Here is a 23,858-nt window from a genome sequence, read left to right as displayed (position 1 = left end):
GGGGTTCTGAGGAGTCTGTCGCACCATGGACCCTATATTTTATTCTCACAGCCCATATCTTTAAATGAATTGGTATGCTGACTTTCACGGTAGCCAACTGGGTTCTTCTCTGTTTATTTGCTTGTTTTAATCATTTTGTCTCCAACTAGTCAAATAAACCTGTAAATTCAGTGTGTGTGCTATGGAACCTCGTCCAAAACTATACTGTCTCCTTTCTGACAGGGCTGACAGAGAGTATAATCACTTGTATTGTCCAGAGTACTGTTTACATAAAGGAGCAATAAATACCTGTTGAAATTTTTACTGGAGGCCTCCCAGATGGATGGTTCATTTATTATTACAGACAGGGTTTCATTTACTTAGTTATTAAAAGAAGCAGGCCGCTACAGCCCATTTATAACTATATTAAAACTAAATGAAGCTATAAGTATTGCAGACGGGATTGAGTAAAATGCATATAGTGGCTTTCCAGGAAATGGCTAGGAAAAGTATTTAAAAGGAAATGCTGAAAACTTTGGGGGTCCTGGTGTGTCTTTCACAGCCGTGCTTCTACTGGCTGGAGCTCAGGAGGTTATGGAGGAAGTATAGTTCCCATATGTTCCTGTCCCGCTGCTCAGTGACATATATATAGTCTGCAATAGCCTCTCTGTCTGTCAGGCACAGGCCATTGGGAGAAACAGAATTGGCCTGTTCCTCCCCTCCTCTAGCCTTTATTGACATGAAAACCTCCAGCTAGGGATATAGAGTAACCATTTTCTTTATGCCAGGGTCAGAATATCATTGAATATCAATTCCAGCTACAGGAAGGGACGGAGCTGCTTTGTTGGCACCAATCTGTAAAGAAAAGGTAGATTCCTTGGGTGGATACCAGAGGTCTTAATTTTGGTGGTATCACCAGAGGTCCAGCATAGCTGGCCATTAAATTAAAATAAAAGTTGTGGGTGATCTTTGTGGCACTTTTCTAGCACTGAGGACGTTTCAGCGGACATACTCACTCATGCTTTGATAAATCAGTCACTGGATGGGAAGCACATGGTTGCCTGGGAACTGGATCATGATTTTATTATGTCCAAGCTCTACAAATAAAGGCCAGTCCCAACAAGGAAATGCTGGTGTCCCAAAGTGGAAGAAGTTGTTGACCAGAAATTGATGGAGTGGAAAAGCCTAGAAACAAGGAAGTTTGCATTTTTTGTAAGCAGAGCTTGTTAGGTTAGCAAAAGGCTGTATTTCCACGATCAAGGAAAAACCCAATTTTGCTGAAAGATAGCTCAGCTTCAGTGGTGAAGTAAAAGCAGCAATTAGAAATGAAAAAGCAATCTGTGCAATAGAGATGAAATATAAAATACATGTAACATGAAAGAGGAAGATAACAATCAATCTGAAAGAGAAATCATAAAATACTGAAGATGGCTAAAAGGAGTGGAGGATACCGGAGGAAAGCTCAAGGACAATGAGAATAAGGGTTTTCTTGAAGTATATGAAGAACAACAAAAATAAAAAAATCTAGCAATAGCCCCTTATTAGCTGGAAATATTAAAGCTGTTAATAATTCTAGTCAGTAAATATTTTTTTTATATGAGAAAAAGCACAGTGCCTAGTAGACAAGCAGGAAGCTGAACAGTGTTGAGTGAGAATAAATTATTTAAAATCAGTTACAGATAGAAGTATCTGTAAGCATCAGATCTTCCATGCTGCCTTGTAGCCATGAAGGCCACTGGCCAGTAAAATCTGAGGATCATTTGTGATGTACCTTGAAATGTGGGGTAAACCCCAGGAGACAGCTAATGGTGTGCAATATGCCAAAAGGCCATGGGAGGAAGTTTTACGTTTTAAGGAACAGGTCACCTGGGACCTCCTGCTGCACACAAAGTTTGGGGATAGCCTGAACAGGGTTCCTTTAATTCTGAGGAACTGAAGGATAACAGCGTAGTTATTTATGTTCAATATTTTCCTTTGAAGGAAAGAAATGTAAGTTCTTATCAACCACAGCTGATTTCATTCTGTGAGGAGCTGGCAACGAGGACATGGTAGGACATTACATGCACCAATGGTAGAACTTTGTGGAGGATGAGAGAGAAAGGAACAGTGAGGATGGAGCAGGCTATCAAATAGTCTGAATAATTTAATAATTCTGCCTCACTTAAACAAAGGAGGCTTGAAGGAAACCAGCCACATGAAGTTGTATATTCCAGAACAAGGGATATCCTCCTGACTCTGTTTTTAAGTGAGGACTCTACCCTGGGAAGCTGCAGGTCTGAGAATGCTTGAGTGATGGAGATGAGCAGGCGGCTGGGAGTGAGTGCCAGCAGGATGCCCCAGCACGGAGAGACCGCGCCAACCCCTGGTGTGCGGAGCAGGGCCCAGGGCACCTCACAGAGACATGGAGCTGCCGCTTTCCACATCACTTGGGTGACACAAGACACTTCTTGTTTCGGGACAGCGGTACCTGAGCAAAGTTTGAGACCCTCTAGCCTAAATGATCTCATTTCTTTCCGCTGACCAGTGAGATAGGAATAAACACCACCGCAGCCTCAGGTGTGAACGTTGCTAAATGAACGGTCAGCATTATACAGATGACTGTAGTCATCTGCAAGAGAGCACGAGGATAAAAATGTGTGGGATGATGATTCCAGCATGAGGACAGATGCTCGTAAGGCTGGAGATTAGGCAGAAAGAAGCTATTTGTAAGGAAGTAATCACCGAGGACAAAATCAGATGCTGCACCTTCAGCGAGGAGACTTGGCAGTGGCAGTTCTGTCTCAGACACATTAAATTCCCCAAAATTTCTGCCACGATGGCTGACACGCAAGGCAGTAGCACAGTTCATGCACTCTTACTTCATTTCACATTTGAAATTAATATTTTGTAGATGGCAGCATCAGCAATTGCTAGGAAATCAGAGGCAGAGAGTTAGTAAATAACTGCTAATCACACCGAGAGCTCGGAGGGAACAGGGGTAGGGAGGCAAGAAATGGATTGGAAAATTGCGAGCAGTGCATTCAAAACTTTTATTCCTCGAATGTGTTTCCTCCTGTCACACAGAGCATGATTAGCTATGAAACTCTGCTAAGTCCTCAGAGTGATTGGACTACTTAGGCTGGCGCTTAGGTGTGAGCTGCTGGTACGTCGCTCATCACTTTTCCCTCTCTCTGAGTACTCCTGCATTTTTAGGTGGCTTCCTTGCTCAGGAAGTGGGCTCACATGGGTTCATTTATCTGCTTTTCTGAAGAATTTCTCCCATTTTTAAGGAGGTAGTCTGAGTCCTTCTGCCCAAACTCTGTTCTCGAGGAAGCGCTGTGGACTGTGGGGCACTTCCTTGCCACCCTGCCAAGGAGTCAGAAAATTCAGAATATGATTTCAACTGCATTTGTTCTCCCTTTCTTAAAAGGGGGAGAACATCACCCAGGCAAACGCAGTCGCTCACTGGGGCAGCTGCTGCGGAGGAAGCCTTATTTCAGCTTCTGCTCATAGGAGAGAGTAATGGCTGTATCGCTCAGAGAGGACTGCCTTGCATTTCTAATGAGACCATCAGCGTAATGGGAATTTAGCAGAGCATTTAGCCGGTTTAAATGGTTTTGGAGAGTGGTGTAGGCCAGCCTAGATGGATTCAAGCCAAGGACAGAAAACTTTTCCTTCAGAGCATCTATTTTTTATTGGAATTGCTAATTCTATTTCTATAGACTGAGTCTGTTTTTCAGGCATTTAAATTCTGCACTCTGGAATTAAATCTCACATTGATATATATGCTTCATTCCAGCATTAAGTACATTAATATTTCACCAGCCTGATTTTACTGGCTTTCTTCCTCTGTTTTTAATTAGATTTGACAGTATTCTATATAATTGTGTTTTCCTACATGTTTCTGTGTAGCAGAACTTGCACAAACTGTTTGTTGAGGAGTTTTTACAACTTAAACATCATATATTCAGAGTGAATTTTAGAAGCTGCAAGCAGTGCTTGCAGAGGTCTTACAAGCCTGCTGAATGCTCTATTACAGCATTTGTAAAATATCCTCTTGATCTAGTTGTTTACCTCAATCCATAAGCTTTTGACTTTATTTCGTATAAAACACGAATAAATACTACACTTTTCAGATAATATAAATGCATGAGCTTTTTTAAAGTGAAACATTTGCATCAGTTATAGCTCTAAAGTGAAAAATAATTTCAGCACTCAAGAGCTAATTAATTAAAAATTACTACTGTATAAAAACAGCTACTCCTCTATTTAGGATTTGTAAACAAAGCTATTTGAAATACCTGTTTTGGCTGTAGGTAAGTAGCAAATCTAGCTGGCCATCTGTTATGTGCAAGGTAACCAAGGTAATAGCAACAATATTATTTCCACCACCCCCATTTTTTTTCTTTTTTTCCCTTTTTTTCTCTTTTTTTTTTTTTTTAAGGAAGGAAACATGTTCATCTGTTTCTTATGAATTCTCCGTACTTCTTACCAGGCATATTTTTCCTTGCATTTCTCTTTTAGAAAGCAACCAAAGACAGCCAGAAACCAAAGGTACATTTGTCTTATTGGAGCTTAAGTCACATTACGTACGTGAGCACTCGTAGCTGAAATAATCCCAGTAACATAAGGGCACAGTCTGGATAGGAACGGTAGATTCCCACCTGGCATTCGCTCTCATTTTGCTGGTAGCAAGAGTTAAAGGTCTTGCACAGTGTTGTGCCTCCAGGAAGGTTTTGTTTGGTTTTGCTACAATGTGAAGCAATACTTTTCTTCTCCTATATCAGCGCATCACTTGTGACTTTAAACATCTGGAGCCAGTCTGAGAGCCTTCTAGTGTACTGCTAGAATATTATCTATTTTCTTCCTGGGTTTCTGGTAATGTTGAAACTAATGTCCAGTTCTTGAAAGGTCACTACGCATTTATGTGAAAGCAAGTGTCAATATTGTGCATTAAAAAAAAAAAGATAATTTTCCAAAACAGTCTCATTCAGATGAAACATTGTGGTGTGAGCACTTAGTTATCTGATTTTCGTATTTCATCACAACTCTTTGCTTTGTGGGGTTCCTCTTCAGCTAAAATCAAAGTATTTTTCCACTACTGAAGTTGCTTTCCTACATAATGCACAGAAATCACAAAAGTCTGTGATAAACACAGTATTCTGACTGAGATGCTGCCTAGCATCAAAATGGAACAATATGCTTGATCAGATTAACACATTCATGAGATCTTTCACAAATTGCAAAGATGGTGACTTCTGAATTTATTTAAATGAAAATTGCAATATACGTACATTTGTGCTCAGGGCTTGCAAACCATTGGCAGAGGGATACAAGGAGGGTTTTACCCCTCATTTTCATAACCTCTCTTGAGAATCTTCAGGGCCTCTTCTCTTGCCCTTTGATTTATGTGCCAAAAGAGGATCTTTCTAATCACAAAACAAAACCACAGAGGCATTTTTTGAGAGTTTTACAGCTCAATAAGTAATTTGCAGGGGGGAAAGAAAGTATTAATTAGGCTGAAATGTATCAGAGGTTGAAGTAACTCTTTCATGTGCACCAGCAGATGTGAAGGATAACTCCCGGGTGGGTCTGTGTCTTCACCCTGGAAGAAAACAGATACCCTCCTAAGTAGGGCTACACTGGAAGGGTCTCAGACTGGCTCCAGACTTTAGAAGTTGCAACTGATTTCCAAATGGCTGTTGAAGACCATCTCCCCCAGACAATGCACCATGAACATCTTCTTCCCCAGCAGCTCCTTCTTATCCAGCTCTTTTAAACCCAGAATTCTCTGACCTGGGCCCTGGCTCTACCCTCACACTTGAAACTTGATGTTACTTTGATGTTACTTCCCAGAGGGGAAAGTAGATGACTTCCTGATATTCCCTGGTCTCTGGTTGGGGCTGAAGATAATTCTTACTTGGGACTTGACTTTCCAGCAACAATAAATCAGGAAAAAAGACAGAGAAAACAGTGAAACTCCATCTCAACTTAATCATTCCGTTTGAGCAAGGTGTTTCCCAGGCAGCCCTTGATGATCTCCCATCTCAAACCCCAGGTACTTTTGACCAGGAGCATCTCCTGGCCCTTCAGCCCTTCAGCATGCTGGGATGAGCAGGAGTCCTGCAGGGTCCCTCTGCAGTGCCCTATATGGTCACCCCCCCCCGGCAGCCTACTGCACCAACACAGTGAGGAGCCCCCAGATGAAAGAGGTCAGGCTTTCCAATAAGCTATGTAGGAGAATTGGACACATGATCACATTGGTATTGCCAGGTGATATTGATGCCCTCCACTTTCTGTCTCGTTTCCATTACCTGTAAGTAGCACTTCGCCCCCCTCCTTTCCTTCGGTAACTGAGTGGCCCAGACTCCCAAGCTGAAACCCCTTAATTGGTTACTGGAGAAAGAAACCAGCTGGCTTGCTGAGGCATTTCTCAATATCCCAAACTCATCCTCATTTCCTTTCATTACGTCTCTACCTGTCACGTTCTTTGCGGAGAAAGGAACAAATGCATCAATTAGAGTGCAGTGAGCACCCCCGCCCAAGCCTCCCACCCCTCGCTGCCTCCATGAACTCACGGGGATTTCACTAAAAGTGTGTAATTAGGTTCTGCAAAGTAACTTCCTGACCATACCCGCTCTTTTCAAGTGCAGGAGCCCTAAGTGGTGGTGTGTGTTTTTCAGAGCCGCTTCAAGTGCCACTTCATTTCTCTAGCTTTTGTTTACAAAATTATATTTGCTTATCTTTTTACATCAAAGCCAAATCCATTTCAGAAAGTCTTTGAGCCCATAGACAATGTCACTTACTGGCCTGGATTTTGCATATTCTGGAAAAGGTGTTACTGAGAATAGCTATAGAAAGGCTGTGTTTGCACATAGGCTTGTATATGTTTGTCTGTCCCTCCTTGTACTAGTTTGCCAGAATACGTAAAGAAATTCCATCCTGAGCAGGGGTTGATTTAAACAAGGTCTAAAGTGCTCTGCTAACATAGAGTGTGCCAAAGCTCATTCTGTGCTGAATCTGTGCCAAAGTGCTATTCAGATAAATTACAAATTAACGTAATGCCTTTTGTGAGGTTAAAGTATTTTTCTTCTTTTCTCTACTCCCTCTCTTCCATTGGGGTCTGCTGGCCCAGTTATGGACTTTTTCTTTTAACCATCATCATTGTCAGGGTGGAGATGAGCTGTCGAGGAGGAGTGTTCCTCAAAAGCATCCACACTCAAAATTGATCTAGCTTCCCTAAGATGCTTAATGCAAACTGGAGTCCCTCTAGCACAAATACCTCCTCCTCACCCAGGGTGTGCTTCAGTCTGGGCTTTGAGAGCTTGCGTGGTGTCCAAAGTGCCCGACTGTGTGTCCGAGCAGGACACACTGCTGTCTGTAGCTTTGTCAATCAGGCTGAGAGCCTCACCTGACAGTGAATGCAGTCTGGGAACCAGTGAAGAGTTTTAGGCACGGAGGTTACACCTGCACAGCTCCTGCCTTTACAAGGTAGAGCTCTACATTGGCAAGCTATCTTAACCTGATACCTGTCACAAAAGCCTTGTGACAAATACATGGATCAGGCAGGCCAGATCCCACTCTAGGGAGAAAAACCCAAGCAAGCAAACATTTTATGATGACCTGTTTTTTCCTATCCCCAGCGTTAGGAGATTGTTTGTACGCTGATGGTAGTTCCAAAAGGGGCCGCGAGCCCCAGGCAGGCAGTGCTTTTCTTGGAGAGCAGCACTTCTGAAATGAGAAACAGACAGGGAAAATAAAGACAGGCTAAAACATACAAGCAAGGAGAGGTTGATGGGCCAGCGCTGTGGTTTCTTGTTCCTTTTGTGTGGATGCCTCATTCTTCCACTCCTGGTGCCTTGCCTTAGCTCTACTCACACCTCCACACAACCTGAAGGCTTTGAAGCATCATAGCTGCTTCTAATCACAGATTCAAAATACCCCCTTTTTTTTTTTTTAATGTTGATACAAAAATCCAGGACACTAATAAATACATAGAGCTGCCTAGAACATTTCATTATACACTTTTTATTTTCCAACTTCCATTTAAATTGCTAAATCTTAAATAGTGTACTTAAGTACCACCTCACTAGCAGAAATTCACACACTCAAGCTCGAGAGAGAGCAGGCAGTGACACCCTGGGTGCTCTGCCTTTCACACAATAAGCATATCTCTCTGGTTAAATCACTATCAGTGCAGATTTTGTCACATTTAATTACATAGTGCCCAATCCCAGATCTGAGCTTTCTATTTCCAAGCACTATTTTGTCAGGGATTCCCTAAACAGATCTAATTTAAAAAAAAAGAAAAGGAGCAATTATAAGATTGTTTGGATCCCTATAGGTGGTGGAATCCAAAGCCAATGTGGATCTTGCAATGTTTACAGTAAGCTTTGCCTCTCTTACATATTTTAGCTCCTAGGAGCTATATTCTGTGTCATTCTTACTAGTCCCATTTACCCACTTCTCAGCAGGGCTTATTAGCTTGACTGGTGGCTGCATCATGGCCACCAGAGTTTTTGCTAACTTGGGAGATGGAAGAGCAAGCTTTCCAGATAAAACACGGGCAAGTCTTACTGTGAGATTGTCAAGTCCCTCTAACTCAATGGGTGCCCTATATATTTGAGGTGTCTGCATTACCATGAGATTTTGCTGAATTTGTTATGTTGGATTTGCAGAGGAAAAATCTTGGCACAAGTAGAAGGAAATGTGGGAAAAATCAGGACAAGAGTCTTCAAGAGACGAACTAGTGGGAGTTTCTGCTCTGACCCCCGAGTCTGTTCTTATACACCTACGTTCCCCAAAAGGTGCCGTGGGGAAATGGGGAAGCTGCTGTGACAGCAGCAACAGGCAGGGACTGTATGTATAGCGAAGAGCTGAGGAGAGGGTGGTTAGGCTCGGTGCTCTTTTAAGACACGGCACACCATGTCGCCCGTGTAAGAATCACGCTTTTCAGGCACGCTCTTGGAAGATCTAGGCACAAGTACAAGGAGGTGGTTTGAAATTACTACATATGTCTTCTTGATATATTTACACTCCGGGGACCACCCACGTCACAGGATGTGTTAGAATTGCTCACCAAGCTTTCTTCTGGAGCTGAGACGAAATTACAGATTCCCTTTTCCCAGAACGCAAGAAAAATTAGCAACTTTGTGAATTATTATTATTATTACAGAGGCGTTTTTTAAAAATAGGTCCCATTCTTCAAGACCTTTCAAGCACTGGGGGAAATCTTTGCACCTCTTCAACCCTTTTAACTGCTGGTTACTTAACCCCAGCTTGTAAAAAAAATGCGTGATGGTAAAAACAAACTACTTTTCTTCATGAGCCAGTTTAAGCAAGTTGAGGAAAGGATAGGGGAAGGAAGGATGAAATCCCCATTAGAAAAGATGCGTTATTTTCTATGTTTATATGACAGTGAAATCCTTGTGGATAGTCTTGTGCATGGAGACAATATATTTTAGTTTTAATTGTTTCAGTCAATGTCAATTTTACATCAAACATGCAATAAAGTAAAAATGGCCTTTGGGAAACATCACTGAATCTTATTTTGTGCTGCAGTACTGCCAGTGTAAATATCTACTTCTTTTTTGTAAGCTCAAAGCCAAATGGAGCAAAATTTTCCTTTCTGAGAGACTACTGACCTGTCAGCATCAAAAATATTATTTTTAGCATATAAAAATTGTTTGTCAGTGATTGTAATAACAAGAATCTTTGCAAAATCCATTATTACTCTAGTAAACATTTTCCCTTAGGCAGTAAGAGTAGGAAATTAATTAAGAAGTTAGTTGATAGCAACTGGATAAGAAAAAACATCTACAGAGTTACTGGGATAAAATATATTTTCTTTCTATTTAAAGTATTAAATGTTTGCAGTAGCTCAGAGAAAACATCAGATCTAAAGCATTTTGGTTATTTATAATTTATTCTACTGCTTGCTTTCCAGAATGCTAGAAGATGACCTCAAGTTAAGTAGTGACGAGGAGGAGAATGACCAGGTAAGAACCCGACAACTAACATGTCACTTGTAGCATGTTTTGTGTCAAGATTGAACTACTGCAAATGTTTTGCTAATGCTTTTTCAAAACATACATAAAGGTTATCAAAATACACGGCAGTCCTGTAACTGGAGTAACAGATGTTGCTGCTCGGAGCCAGCCCGCGTGTGCTAACTGCTGGATTGGTGGGGAATGGTCTGCAGCGCTCTTGATTTATTACCTTGATGCGACCCAGAAGGTTTTTGTATCAGTCTCCTTCTGATTTGATTTTGTTTTGTTTTAAAGAGCAGCCAAGGAGGGGAGAAACAGGAATTCTGGATTAAGGGTTCAGGCCAAACCTTGCAATCATGAGCTGGCCCCAGGGATTAGCTGCTGGACTGCTTAAGTCTTACCTGCCTACAGCCTTGCCAGCATCCCCCCGGCCCTCGCCTCTCCCCTGAACGTTTTTGGTCCTGTCTCTGAGTGGCCCATGTGTGCTAAGAAAACTAAGGACAGCTGAGGGAAAGCCTTGGCTCTGTGTTCAGTTCACTCTATAACACAGCAATTAGGGTACTTGCCTGGGTTTTAACGACCCCAAAATACCTGCCTGGGAGCAGATACGTCAGCCAAAGGTTTCCATGTGTTGGAACGCATTATTGGCAGGGGGGGAGGTGTCTACCAATTTTTCCTTGCTGTGTTTTGTCTAAATAATTAAGTACCCACTAGAATAGGGCTGGATCTTGACTTTCCCATGGCCAGCCAAGTGTCTCATCGCCAAGCAGTGCTATGCCACGCTCTCTCCTTCTCAGTATACTGGGTGGGTATATCAGCATGGGTGATTTTGTTGGGGATGAGAGATCAAAAGCCACTTCCCTTCCTTCCACTAAAATGCATGTCCTGTGCCTTCAGCGGAGCATATGAGGGCAGTACTGCCCCTGGTTGCATCTCCCAGATGGATCCACACCTGGATATAACATGGGTTTCAAATGCAGTTATTTTAGTCAAGGGTAACTGGAGCTATCTAGACTTCTGAAATTCAGGATCTTAGAGAAATAGTTCTAAGTATGAAAAAGCTCATGAAGCTCTTCAAGGCTTTTCTTTAACTCTTGTTATTAGAAGTCTCTATTTTACATTATGTTCCAAACAACAGGTAAATCAAAACCTCTTAATATTTATACTAAACCATTATTTCATCTGTTTTGACCAAAGCTTCTTGGTGTTAAGAAGATTCAGCACATAGATTCAATTATTTACATATTTATACAATTTCTTTTTGTTTAATGTATTTCATCCCAAAAGACTTCACATTTAATTACTCTTCCTGCTTGTCTAGATAGTTTAAAATACAGGGCTTAGACAGCATAGGGCAAAGTAAAGTGAGGGACAGAAGGGATGTCTGAAGAATAACAATAGCACAACAAGGTGCTGTGGTGCTTGCAGCGAGGGGCTGGGTGGGAGGGGAGGGGAGAGCCAGCAGTGTGGAGACATGGCTTGTCCTTCGGGTAGGAAGGGAAGTGGGATCCTGCGTAATGGATATCAGTTTGGAACAAGCTGGTAAGGCCTGAGCGCAGCAATTCTGTTTTGCTTCATAACAAGCAAAAAAAGACATGTGAAAGTGTATATCATGCAGGAAATGAAAGAACATTAGTAGATTTAGGCAGAGGAGGGATAGTGGAAAAGTACTGCTGTTCGAGCATGCACACACAGTACCTTCAGTTTAGCGCTGCCACTTACAACTATTAATATCTTTCATGCGCTTGGATTGCTCTGTATTATGTGTGCTACACAAGGTCTTCACTCAGTAACCAGAGCTTTAAGGTACAGCTGATATAGCCTGGGTTTTTCGCCTCAGTGCTTGAAAAAGTTCTGCAAAGCCAAGGCAGAGTTTGCCACCCGTGCAGGAAAGAGCAGAGCTGAGATCCCATTACTCACTTCTAATCATCACGGGCTCTAGCGTGAGCGACCTTTGGCAATTACTTTGTGACTTGGTCCGCTTTCCTCATCACGTTTTTTTCTAACTTGACTGTACAGATAAAAACCTCCTGGAGGCACCGGCTGGCTCCTGCTATATGAAATGCTTTGCAGAACCTCAGCTGAGACCTGCAGGTTTGCTTAATGAACAATCCTAAATAACTCTGCCTGCTGGATAAACAAAACACTACGTTTCCATCTACCTAGCAGGAAATAGGCCCAAAAAAAAGTAACACAGACCCCTTCTGCCAGTAAATGCAGAGATTACAACATGGATCTGTGTCTAAATGTCAGTGGGAGAACCCGTTTCCTTTTACTTCCTAATTCTGAGGCTCTTTAATCTCAGATCTCCCCCTGAGCTCGGGAACAGGAAAGAAAGAAATCAAAGATGAAGTGATAGGAACAGTACATGAGTGATTCCCAGATACCCCTTGTGTAATAAAATAACCTTTGAGCAATCAGACTCAGTCCAATTTCTCAGAGAGATAAAGGTGAGTGGTACAAGAACCGGGAAGCTTTTCATTTTGCTAATTTCTAAACAGAGAAGTTTAGGAAAAAGACTTGGAAAACTTTGGAGGAGATTTTGTGTTTGCGCCTGAAATCACCAAGCAGCGATCGGAAAGTTTCTGATGCGGTGCAAAAGCGGGGACAGGTGCTCCTGCACTCCCAGGGCTGGCATTCGGAGGGCTGTGGCTGACCCAGGGAATGTGAGCCATGGGTGAGGGAGGCCAAATGCAAGACAGAGGCATGATTGAGAGCTTGAGGACCCACAGTGGGCAAGGCATTCCCAGCCCTTCCCTCCGCGTCAGCAATTAAGGTAGCGAGATTCACAGACCCAGGAGAGGCAAAAGAGGCTGGGTTTGAGCTGAGTGTGTGTGCGCCCACAGTAATTACATTATCCACACATATTAGTCTCTTAATTTTAATTACATAAATGTATTTTTCCTCTTTAATGAGCATAGTTTATCCATTTAAACTGATCATTTTAATTTTACAGGCAGTGATCATAGGATCTAATATGCAGAGGGAAAATTTCCTGTTGGCATATTTTACATCACACAGATTGAAGAAAATATACTTTTTAATCCCCAATCAATATCTGAAGAGCATGCAATTAACAGATACCAAGGTAGTTAACATAAATCTGCAAGTTAAAGAGCCAATTCATTTTGATTTATAACACATAGAGTAATAATTTCATCATCATCTCTCCAAGAAAGCATCTGAAGCTTTGTAGCATGAAGATGTCAAAATTGTACTTAAGATTGTTCGGAGTACTGAATTGTAGTGGTTATTGCCTTTTGGTTCCTTGAAGTGTGGCGTAGCACATGAAATGGTCCCCATTATAATACCCTGCTCTTCTCCGTAGAGGTCACTGGATAACTTAAATCAGTCTTGGGTGAAATATTAAAAGGAGATTGTCAATTGTAATATGAACAATTCTTTTTTCCCCCCTACTTGTCCTTTTACAATATGAAAATTCTGTAATAGAAAGTAGTTCCTTTAAGGGGAAAAAGATCCCTGGCATCATTTGTGCAATTCATGTCAATCAATAGCCAAATAAATTAACTGACTGGTACGCATACATGGAATAATAATCTAATATATTTTTGCAACCCAAGCCTGCTTCCTTGTATGCATTTTTTCTACGCGGGATCAGGTTGGTTGCCACTGAAGTTTTGTGGCTGTGAAAATTTATTACCCACAGAGTCAATCTGCATTCTGGCTGCCAAGTCTGAATAAATAGAGTCATTGTGCTTGTCTGGAATATGTAACCAAAGTTCATCCAGTCAGCTTGACTTTCACATCCCATGGGATTCATAAAAGCCAACACCCTGGTATGTGCTCTTGATTCCTGCCAAAATTTTGTAAAATTGTATAAACAGAAGTTGAAGAAGCAATCAGAACACACTCCCAGGGACATGGCTCCGCACTCCAGCCCCTGCTGCATCTCGAAAGGAAAGACCCAACTTTAGTACTTTTTTTTTAAAGTAAAAAAAATCGTATGAGTGTCCCCCTGCAGCAGCAGGTAAATGCGGGTGCTGAAGACACCCTCCGCGCACAGTGCACAGGAGAGCACCGAGCAATGCTCTCGGGTTCATTAATTTTGCTCGTGAGCTCAGAGGGAAGGCAGCGTTTGCCTGCAAGTGGCTGCCCTCCTTAAGAAGGGACGGGGACAGGCTGGCCCTGCAGGGTCTGAGCGGTGTGAGCAAAACTGGCCCCTCCGCAGGCAAGCCAAGACAAACAGAAAGCCATGTCCCTTCACAGGAGACCTCAGGCGAAGAGCAGCCTCAAGAAAGTTCACCAGGAACAGCTTCAGCATGGTAAAATTAAAGTCTCGGCAGCCTGGTGTGGCTTGCCACCCACAGCCCCACAGGGTGACAGCAGCCCACCCACCCTGGTGCCCTCCCAGGGGTGCCGGGGCTGTTCTCTGCCCACAGCAGCGTGGGGACAGCCAGGGTGTTTTTAAAGAATGCATTTAAAGACAGTCTTTTTAATAACCTTTAAGACTTTCCTCTCTCACTTCTTCATGTGGACTGACAATCAACAAAAAGATAAAATTTCCTGAAATGAACAGACATGCATGCACCTTCTTTCAGAAGGAATAATTTTTAGTAGAGTCTGTGTAAGCACTACTTCTGCATATGAAACATAATATTCCAGCTAATTTGAAACATTCTGTAATTAATTTTGAAACAAATAAAAAATGGGGCAAAGTGACTACAAGCTTTCTTTCCATAAGACCTCCTCTGTTAGGATGGCGCTTTCTGAAGTCGAAGATCAGCCGCGCAGAGCGCAGAGTCAGGTACATCTAGAGAGAAGAGTTAAATTGGGCAAATTATAACATGCCACTGCATAGCCCTGTTCATCATTAGAACTATTTTTAGGCAGCGCTAATTGTGTTCACATATGGCATGTCTGAATATTTTAACCACATTAAGTCATTTTAGTGTTGTCCTCCCTTTCGTTCACCTCTATCACCACAATACTTGGTGCTTGATCAGAAGGGAAAATTAGTGGAAAAGGAGATGAGAACTCTCAGCCCTGGGAAAAAAAAACACAGAGCCTGCATCGTTGCTGCAAATTAATTTCTCTCTCAAAAAGTGTCCTGAAAAACTTGGGTAGAAAAAAATAAGTCTTTCTGATTAGAAGTTTCTCACTCCACTGGGCACAGGAAACTTGTTTCATGAAGTCTGGCCACGTGTGAGTCTGCAACCAAAACTGCACAGAGATAAGCAAAAGTGGAAAAATTAACTTTTGGGTTAAGGAATGGCTGGAACCTTAGGTGGTTTTGTACTTAATCCAAATGCTCTGCTCAGCCCTCTGTCACTATAACATGAGTGCTTTTTTAGACTGGAGGAATAGCCACTGTAACAGCCTCTCTGAGCTCGGGTAAGTCCATTATTTCCTGTGTATTAGAGAAGCAATCCTTTTGGTATCCAACTTAACAAAAATCAAGAGTAAGATTTAAGCCAGCTGAGCCAAGATTATTTTTTTTTTGTGGTTTGCCAGCTCTGATTTTAAAATCTCTGTGACATCTAAATTTGCACTTTCACAAGGCATGACAAGAAGACCAAGATTGCCTCACTGAAGCTGTCAGATGAAACAAAATAAGAGCTCACTCTTGTCCTGCCAAACTTGGCTCACATCACTGCCTATCTTACAAAATCAGATTCAATGTCTGTCATGCACTGGCAGGCAGGATCAAGCTCTAAATTTGAATGCCACCACCATGAATGACAGTGAAAAAGGTTAGAGATCGGCTTGGCTCTTGGATGTGTACAAAATTTGGGGACATTCAAACACGACACTCTGATCTCCATGCTCCTCAGTAGCAAACCTCTAAAAATAAACTGGAAAATAAACTTCAAACACAAGGGCATCTTCCTCGTCTCTTCACGTGGATGCTGTGACTAAGCTAAGTTTTAGCTCTAGCAAATCTGCGAAGCCTAGCCTTTTCCACCGATATCACCTTTTCTCAAGTTTAACAATTTCTCTCTGTATCTACTGTAACTTCTTTAATCCCATCTTCTTGAAATCTTTGGTTAGTTATTTTTCCCCCTGTGAACTGGAATTACTGTATGAACATCTGTTTTGACTGGTGTGGGAACATATCCCAGTGCAATCAATTCAGCAGTGCCAGCTGATTTGGGGCATAAAGACGGATTAGGTCCCACATCTCCAGCCTGGCTTTCCCTTCTCCCTGTCTCTCCTGAGCCCGTCAGCCCAGGTGTCGCTCCTCCTGCTGCAGAGAGCCTTCGCTGAAGCCAAGCACCGTGCCCGAGCCTTCGCCCCGCTCAAGCGTGGCCACAAAGCATCTGTTTGCCTTCAGGCAAATTCATTCCAGCGTGCCCGTAAGAGAACGGTTAAATAACCAGCAGTCACAAATAATTTAGAGTGCAAATTAGTGTCGTTTGTAATATTGCAGCTATTAAAAGCTGTAAGAGGAGAAGATACCCCACTTGTATCTCTCTCACACACACGTCCACACACAGAGACACAGACTCCCAGCCTCTCCAGGAGCTGCCTGTTGCTCTCAGCAAGGCAGAAGGTCAAGCTCACTTTGCTCCCCTTGGCCGTTCAGCTCGGGCTGGGGTGGTGTCGGCATGAGGAGCTGTTTGGAGGAGATGTGGTGCACAGAGATGGGTGACAGCAGAAACAGAGAACGAGGCAGCTGAGAGCATGTCAGAAAACAAAAGGAACATGAAAAGGGAAAGGGATTAAGGGAATAAAAAAGAAATTGATGAAGAAAAGAAATTAGGGGGGAAAGGACGCTATAAAGGGAGTAACATCTATATGACAACAGGATAATAAGGAAAAAGAGCCAGCAGCCAATGCATCAAAACTAGCATTTAAGAAAAAGGGATTGGGGAACCATTGCTACAATTTCTCCTGCACCTAGGACAAAATCTCTCTCCTCTGAAGTCAGCGAGTGTCTAGCCACTGATTTCAATCAACCTAGGATGTTATCCCCTGTCTTCTTTTTTATTTCCTAGCACAATCCAAGCAGATACTTGGATAGTAGCAAATGTATCATAGTTAATTGACATCGCACCTCCCTGGGCAGAGTTACCGCTATTTGGGGAATTTAGGCTTGTATTTCCCCTATTTTCACATATATGGGCTTTTGGAAAAACTCTACTTTAATTTCTGAGCTTTCAGACTTCCCAATAAATCTTGTAAAGCCTGTGGCACAACACTGACAAATTTTGCCTGCAATATCCGAAGTATAAGCAGCACTTCAACCAAATTACCTTTTCCTGGATAGGGAAACTACTTCTGTGGAGAGAGAGGAAGTTTCCCAAGGTGAGCGCTGCTTTGCTTGCAATGACTGGGACCTTCCTTCAGTGTCATTGGAAATTGACCATCTTATTAATGTAAAGTATGAAGGACTTTCCTTCTGCTCGTCTCCACTGGAAAAGATTTAGCTCATCTGTATTGAAACCCTGCATGGTTGTTGGGGCCAGACTGCAGGAGAAATCTGAACAGATGCGGGACAGAAGACTCAACATTTACAGATATATAAAATTCTCTGTATAGTTAATACCCATGCTGATTATACAGTAATTTGGAGATCCAAATCACTTAACAAGTATTAACTACTTAATACAATGCCCCTGAGAAGTATTTAGGTAGAGCTAAGCAAGAATTATTATCTCTGTAGAATTGACAGGGAGACTGAGACTGAGATGTGGCTTGTTTGAAGCCACATGGCAAGTCAGCTGCAAAGCCAGGATTAGCGCTTGGGTCTTTCACTCCCAGGTGCCATGTCACTAGACTGAGCTGCCCCTGAAGATTAATAAGGATTAATGGGCAAAGCAGAGGAGAAAGAACAATGTATGCCAGAAATATAATAATAAAACTGAATGAATGCTGAGGTGTTGAAAGGCCTGGAGAAATCATGAAATCCAGAAAGAGCTTTATAGTTTCTTAAAAGATGTGGCTCTGATGGTAACCAACTCCAAGAGGGGAAGGAAGGAGACCCTTTTAAGTCTTACAGCCTGTAAATCTTAAATAAATATCAACTGGACAGTGAAAATCACATTCACACATTTATATTGCAAATTTACAGAGAAACACTCAAGCTGCAGTTTACAAGTGATTTTAAATCGCTCAGAAATCCACACTGGAAAGCAATCCTCAAACAAAGCCCTTAGGAACAGCGAGGAGTACAGAATAATGCAGTGAGAGAAGGCACATTAGGAATCACTTGCGATAAATTGCCTGACCTGAGCTCCTCGGGCAACTTCTTGTTCTCACGGGCATGTAAACAGGGCGAGCCTATAGGCGTGAGAAGGTTTCATTACCTCTGTTTTGAGCCCCGATGAGAGCATCGTTGCAAGACTCTGCAGCTCTGCACTTTTCAAGGAGAACACCGAAAACTGAAGAGGGTTTCAAGACAAGGGAGAAGGATGCCTAACACATTCGGAAAACATGCCTTGGAGTGACACATACCCGCTCAATGAACTGCGCTTGTCTGAAGCAGGGCTGGTGGCTGGCTTCATCACAGTCTATAAGCATCTGTGCAGGGAGCGGAGCTGTGAGGCTGGAAGGCAGCTCCGTCTCACAGGCAAAGGTATAACTTCCAGCACCAGAAGGTGCCTATAAAAAGAGTTGGACTAAACTCACAGCTTAACACAGAAGGTGAAAACCCATGCCTGTGGTTGGACTGAGGTGGGCTCACCATAAGAGGATTATCCAGAAGTTTTGCTCTAGATCCAGAGCAGCTCATCTGAAGCAGAGAAAAGCTCTGGAGAGTCCTGTGGCCCAAGTTATGGCATGCAGTCATGTTGTGTCCTTCACAAAATTTTCTTCCTGGCTTCATTAGTTTAGGAATAAAGTACATTTAAGCTAAAAACAAACAAAACCTTAGGAAATTAAAACAGAATCAACATGGAAAGCATATGAAAAGTGAAACATGAAAGAAAACAGATAGAAAAGTATTTGTTCTGGTCTGGTTCCCAAATGGCAGTATATAGTAATGACATCTTTCCTTAACCCTGGCTTGGAAAAAGTACATCTACAGCTCACTAACTGCAGTCCAATACGGGGTGACATCCAGCAGTCTGAGTGGTTGCTAATATGGGAGATGCTCACTTAGAGCGTAAATGGTTCACTGCACGGTTCCAGGGCAACACCTACCACACGAGGAAGACAAACAAGATGCTCTGGAAGCAATGCTATTTACTCATGCATGGGTAGTACTTATTGCTACACTGTCACCAAGGAAATGGTTCAAATTCTCACCTTGTGTACACCTGCGCTATCTCAGTGAGGTCTCTGGTATAACTGGTGTAACTCCATATACTTGCTGTATCTGAGCTCTCTTGCGACAACAGCGATTAATCCACAGGACAGGAAAAATGGAAAACAAAATGTCTGAATCTGCCAATGGCCAATTTATTGGCTTTTATTTGCCAAAGTGTGCCGTGGGTGAGGTAAAGGAAAATGTATCCGCAGTCAGTCTGCAGTGTCTGCCTCCAAGACACTCTTCCAAACCCAGCAGAACATTCTGCAGTAGTTCTCATTTGCTTCTTATCCAAAAATGCCTGCAACCCCAGCAGTTTATGAACCAATTCTGTTCCAACCAGATTAAGAAAAGAAAAGAAAAAAAAGAGAAAAAAGAGGGATTTCTGGGGACCACTCTTAAAACTCCTATATCTCCAGCTCAATAGCTGTATTCAACCCGTTCTGCTCACTGCTCAGTCCCAATTACAATGAACTAGCTCGCTGCTCAGTCCCAATTACAATGAATGTATTTAATTTCCTCTTTGATTTCCCTTCAACAACAGATTGCAACTTGTGACACTTCAAGTAATTTTGGTAGCTCATTTAACACACACTGAAACCTGAATATCTGCTGATTATGTTCCCAAGCTCTGGCTCATTGCAATAAAGGATGGAGAAAGGAGATGCAATCTCTGGAGACTGAGAACCTGAACATGATTACTGCTGGCTGCAAACTTGTTTTGTCCCAGTAGTCTTGGGGTACAGCTAGAATCTTTCATGAATGATTAATGAACTATAGGCAGATCAATGAAACTCAGCCCTAAATGTATCTGTAACCAACTCAGATGGGGGGTGAAGAAGTCTAACCAGCCCGTATCCTGTAATTTACAACTCTTGATGTGGTGAAAAGGAGTAATTCATCTCATTTACTGTGGCTGGTTTCTCAAGCCCAAGTACCTGAGTCACCTAAGTGATTTTTTTTCCCTTTCCTGCTTCCTACTTAGCATTAAAGTTATTATGTTGTGGATTGGCCTCCAATATCCGTGTTCGTGTTGAGGAGAACTTTTCTCCATCAGTAACCCCACTGATTCCAAGAACTGAAAGTTCAGGATTATCCTAATTACTGGTGGACAGATCAAAGTATAACTCAATCACTTATCAAGAGAATATTAAGATTCCCATAAAGGACTTTTTAGTGGTAAGTCTTGGAGATCTTTAAAGTCTGTCGGCAACATCAAACCAAAATTATTTCTTATCCCTAATTTCTATAACCAGCATAGTCACTTATTTCTAGGAATAATAAAAACTGTAGAACATATTCTCATCTTTCGTGATGGATGATGAGTTGGCCTTAGTAAAGTTGCTAACGATGTAAAATAAAATGCAAATTAAATAGCACAATCAAAATCAAGCTATTAAAAAAATAGTCGTGCAGGCAGTATATGATGCTAACTACCACCCTTTTGCTTACATTGTTACATAGATAATACCAGCATATTAGAAACACAATAAATCAGAGAAGGCTGTTTCTCTAGCCGGGAGTTTCTCAAACTATGGGTCATGACCCTCCATGGGGATTCATGAATGAGTTTGAATGAGGTCACAAAAAAACTGTTAGCAAGAAGCAAGGGCAGATATTTCCCCCTAAGTTGAGCAGCGCAATCCTCTAGCAGGGGAACAAGAGAGCAGACTGTAATTAGTGGCTGCAAGTATTTTTACTTGCTAGGGAACTGCTAACTACTTTTAATTACAACAGCTCACTTTCTTCAGGAGAGGGGAGCAATATAGGCTAGAATTAAAATTGCCGGATAGTTGCTAACTGCCTTCCATTGCAGGCAATAGATCTGTTTCTCCAGGGAGGAAGAATAAACTTGCAACTGGATCTTATTCCCCCATCATTTAGAAATGGGGCCATTACCAACTCAGGGGGTCACACAAGTGTGCAATCAAATAGGGTTGTATTTTCAAACCATGTAAGAAAGAAATCAATAGTCTCATTTGTAGAATATGCAACCACCAATCAAAGACTAAGGTGTCTCATGCAATCTGCATTGCATCCTGGTGAAGGAGAACGTGTATTAAAGGACTTAAAATGAGAAGCTAATTGAAAAAGTAGAATGATCTCACTGAAAAGCACTTGTACATTTCTCTCTGCTGCCCTGCCTTTCATGTGAACCAGCTTTCTTGCCCAGAATGGATCACCTTTTCAAAGCTGTCAACCAGTGGGTGTACCAAGATGGAAATTGAAGAATGGTGCTTGAGGCTGCAGTCCCACACCTCATGGCCTGGCTTGGTTAGCACTGATGAGAGTCCCCCCCTTTTCCCTCCTGAGAGCAGCTTTCATTGAGACTGGAAGAGAAAGTATCCAGCTTTTCTCCCTCTCTCAAAATTAGGGATTTTAGGGAAATACAAGAGTGATCTGTGCCCCACTTTTAGTGTCACCAAAGTGTTGTAGGGCTTTTAGTGTCACTAAAGTCCATGTTTGCTTTCCTGAGCATTTTGCTAGGTACATGAGGCCTGTGGCTGTAGAACAGCCTATCTCCTTCGGTGAGCCACCACGTACCTTGCTCCAGGTATGTGGAGGTACTCCAGAAGGAAGTGACAGCGATGTCGGGTGAAAGCAGCCCCACTGGCAGACATGCCCTTATCTCAGCAGCAAGGGTCTCGGCTGCACACTGCCCCAACAGTCTGCTTCCCATTCTCACACCGCACCCTGCGATGTGGCACATTTTGCCCGGGGAAGCAGCTCAGAGAAGAGGTCCTGTTTGCAAATAACCTGGGGAAAGAGAAAATTAAAAGATTGGAAAAGCATTATTTTTCAGCTGGATCAGTTTTCCGACCTGTTGCGTTGCACAACTGTATGATCACGTGTGGTGACCTGAGCCAAGAGTGGGGAAACATCAAAAGTGGCTTAAACAGCACTGCCACGTAGTGGCTGCTTGTGAGGGAAAGACTAGCCCTGACTGCTGGTGGGAGAGGGGAAGGAGAAGTGACCTGAATGGTGTCTACATAACTTGGCTATGGAAAAGGACTCTGGTAGTGAGAGGAAGCCTCTGAGTCTTGGAGGCAAAGGCATAACACAGCACAGGGGTCATCCTTGAAGCTGGACAGCTTGAAAGTCAAAATGGACATAGACCTGCTGGTGATGGTGATTAGATGCAGGAGGAGATGAACTTGTGTTGGCCCGGGGCATTAAAGAAGAGACTAAGCTGCAAGACCTACATTTTGGGTCTTTCCTGCATTTGTGTACAAGAAGCCGGGTAAAATTGTCATAACGAGCCTCTTGCAGAGGAAAGAGTAAAAATGGTGCCAGCCCGCCGAACTGGAGAGTGGCTGCTCCCATTAAGGCCTGCCCTGTACCCAGTGGCCTGGATGGCATGGATAGGGTTGTATCCAAAGTGCATACAAATGGGATGACCTGCTGGAGACACTGAAAAATGCCGGGCTCCCCATATTGTTTTCTGAACCCTAAAACCAGCACATTCATGCCACGGGTGCATTCCCACTCCCACTGCAGAGAGTCAATGCTGAGGAAAAACCCCTCCTGCGAGCCGTGCCAGCCACAGAGGATGCAACATAGCCCTTGTCTCCTGACAATTTGCTATGTGATACACAGCAAACTACTTCTCCCCAGGGAACCCAGGAGGCCCAAGTTATTCCAGAAAAGTTCCCTGAGCAGAAATTCTACTTCCAAAACCAAGCAGAAACTCTTCCCAAAGCATTTCTGCACTCCTGTCAGATCTGCAGGGATCCACTTAGGGGATCTTTTCACACCTGCCTGTGAAACGCTTCATAACTGCAACTGCAAGTCAAGTTTTATCAAGTTTTTCTTTGCAGGCTGTCAGCAGCATTTTGACTAGCCAGAAAGGTTACCTCCATGCCCCCCGGTGCTGAGCAGGATGCTTGCAAGCCACATGGCTTGTTCAGGGATAGGGATGCAACCCCCAGCAGCCTGAGAAGCCAGGGAGAGTGGTTTCAAAGTGTGTTTACTGGCAACTGCAAAGAGAAAATCAATGTCCAGTTCCCTGCCCCTTGACTCTCCATACTGCTTAGCTTTGTATCCCTTCTGTGCCAGGTGAGGCACAGTCTGGACAGGTACAGCCGGGAAGGGGACCCTTTGGGCAGCTCCAAGTAGAATGGAGGCTTTAGGGTAGATTTTCAAAACATTATGGATTTCATCTTTGCTTAGCAGCTGGTTCCTGTGCCGAAGCCATGAATCACACCACTTGAAGTGATTGAAGGAGGGGAAAGAATAATAATAATAAAGTGGCAAACTAGCTCAGGGATAGGCTTGGGAGTCCTATTAAACTTGAGAGGCTACGATTTCTATTCCCAGAACTGCTGGTTAACACAAGAACAAGCACCATGCTTCCCCCACCCCATCCAAAGCGTTGTACTAGGCAAAAACTGAAGAGCAAACCAGCAACAGGTCAATCCTGTACTGTGTAGTCCAAAGCTGCCAGCAGATTAACATGGCAGCACTCATGAAAAGTCAGCAGCAGCTCTGGCAAGCTTTGCAGAATTTACAATTATAGCTACGGGCTTCATCGCAAAAGGAACCAAATATGTGATGTTTGTTTCTGTGGAAGAATGGGAGGAGACTAATGGTAAAGGAGAAGGAGCGGGAGTGCGGAAGCGGGGAGAGGGGAAGGCAGAGAACCGAGCCCTGCCGAGTTTTCAGGGACCCGCAGAAAAAATCCTCTAAATAGAGTAGTTCAGACC

General features: G+C 42.9%; 1 protein-coding gene across 1 annotated transcript in view; it reads left to right on the top strand.

Moving 5' to 3' along the window:
• The window catches only part of AFF3 (ALF transcription elongation factor 3), a 286,394-nt gene that overhangs the window by 180,188 nt on the left and 82,348 nt on the right, over positions 1-23,858 (top strand). The window contains exon 8 of the mRNA XM_074149518.1: positions 9,905-9,956. Coding sequence (XP_074005619.1) covers positions 9,905-9,956 — 52 coding nt within the window. The remainder of the gene's footprint in view (positions 1-9,904; positions 9,957-23,858) is intronic.

Source organism: Numenius arquata, chromosome 1, assembly GCF_964106895.1.
Source record: "Numenius arquata chromosome 1, bNumArq3.hap1.1, whole genome shotgun sequence".
NCBI lineage: Eukaryota > Metazoa > Chordata > Aves > Charadriiformes > Scolopacidae > Numenius > Numenius arquata.
This window is presented reverse-complemented; position numbering and strand designations above follow the sequence as displayed.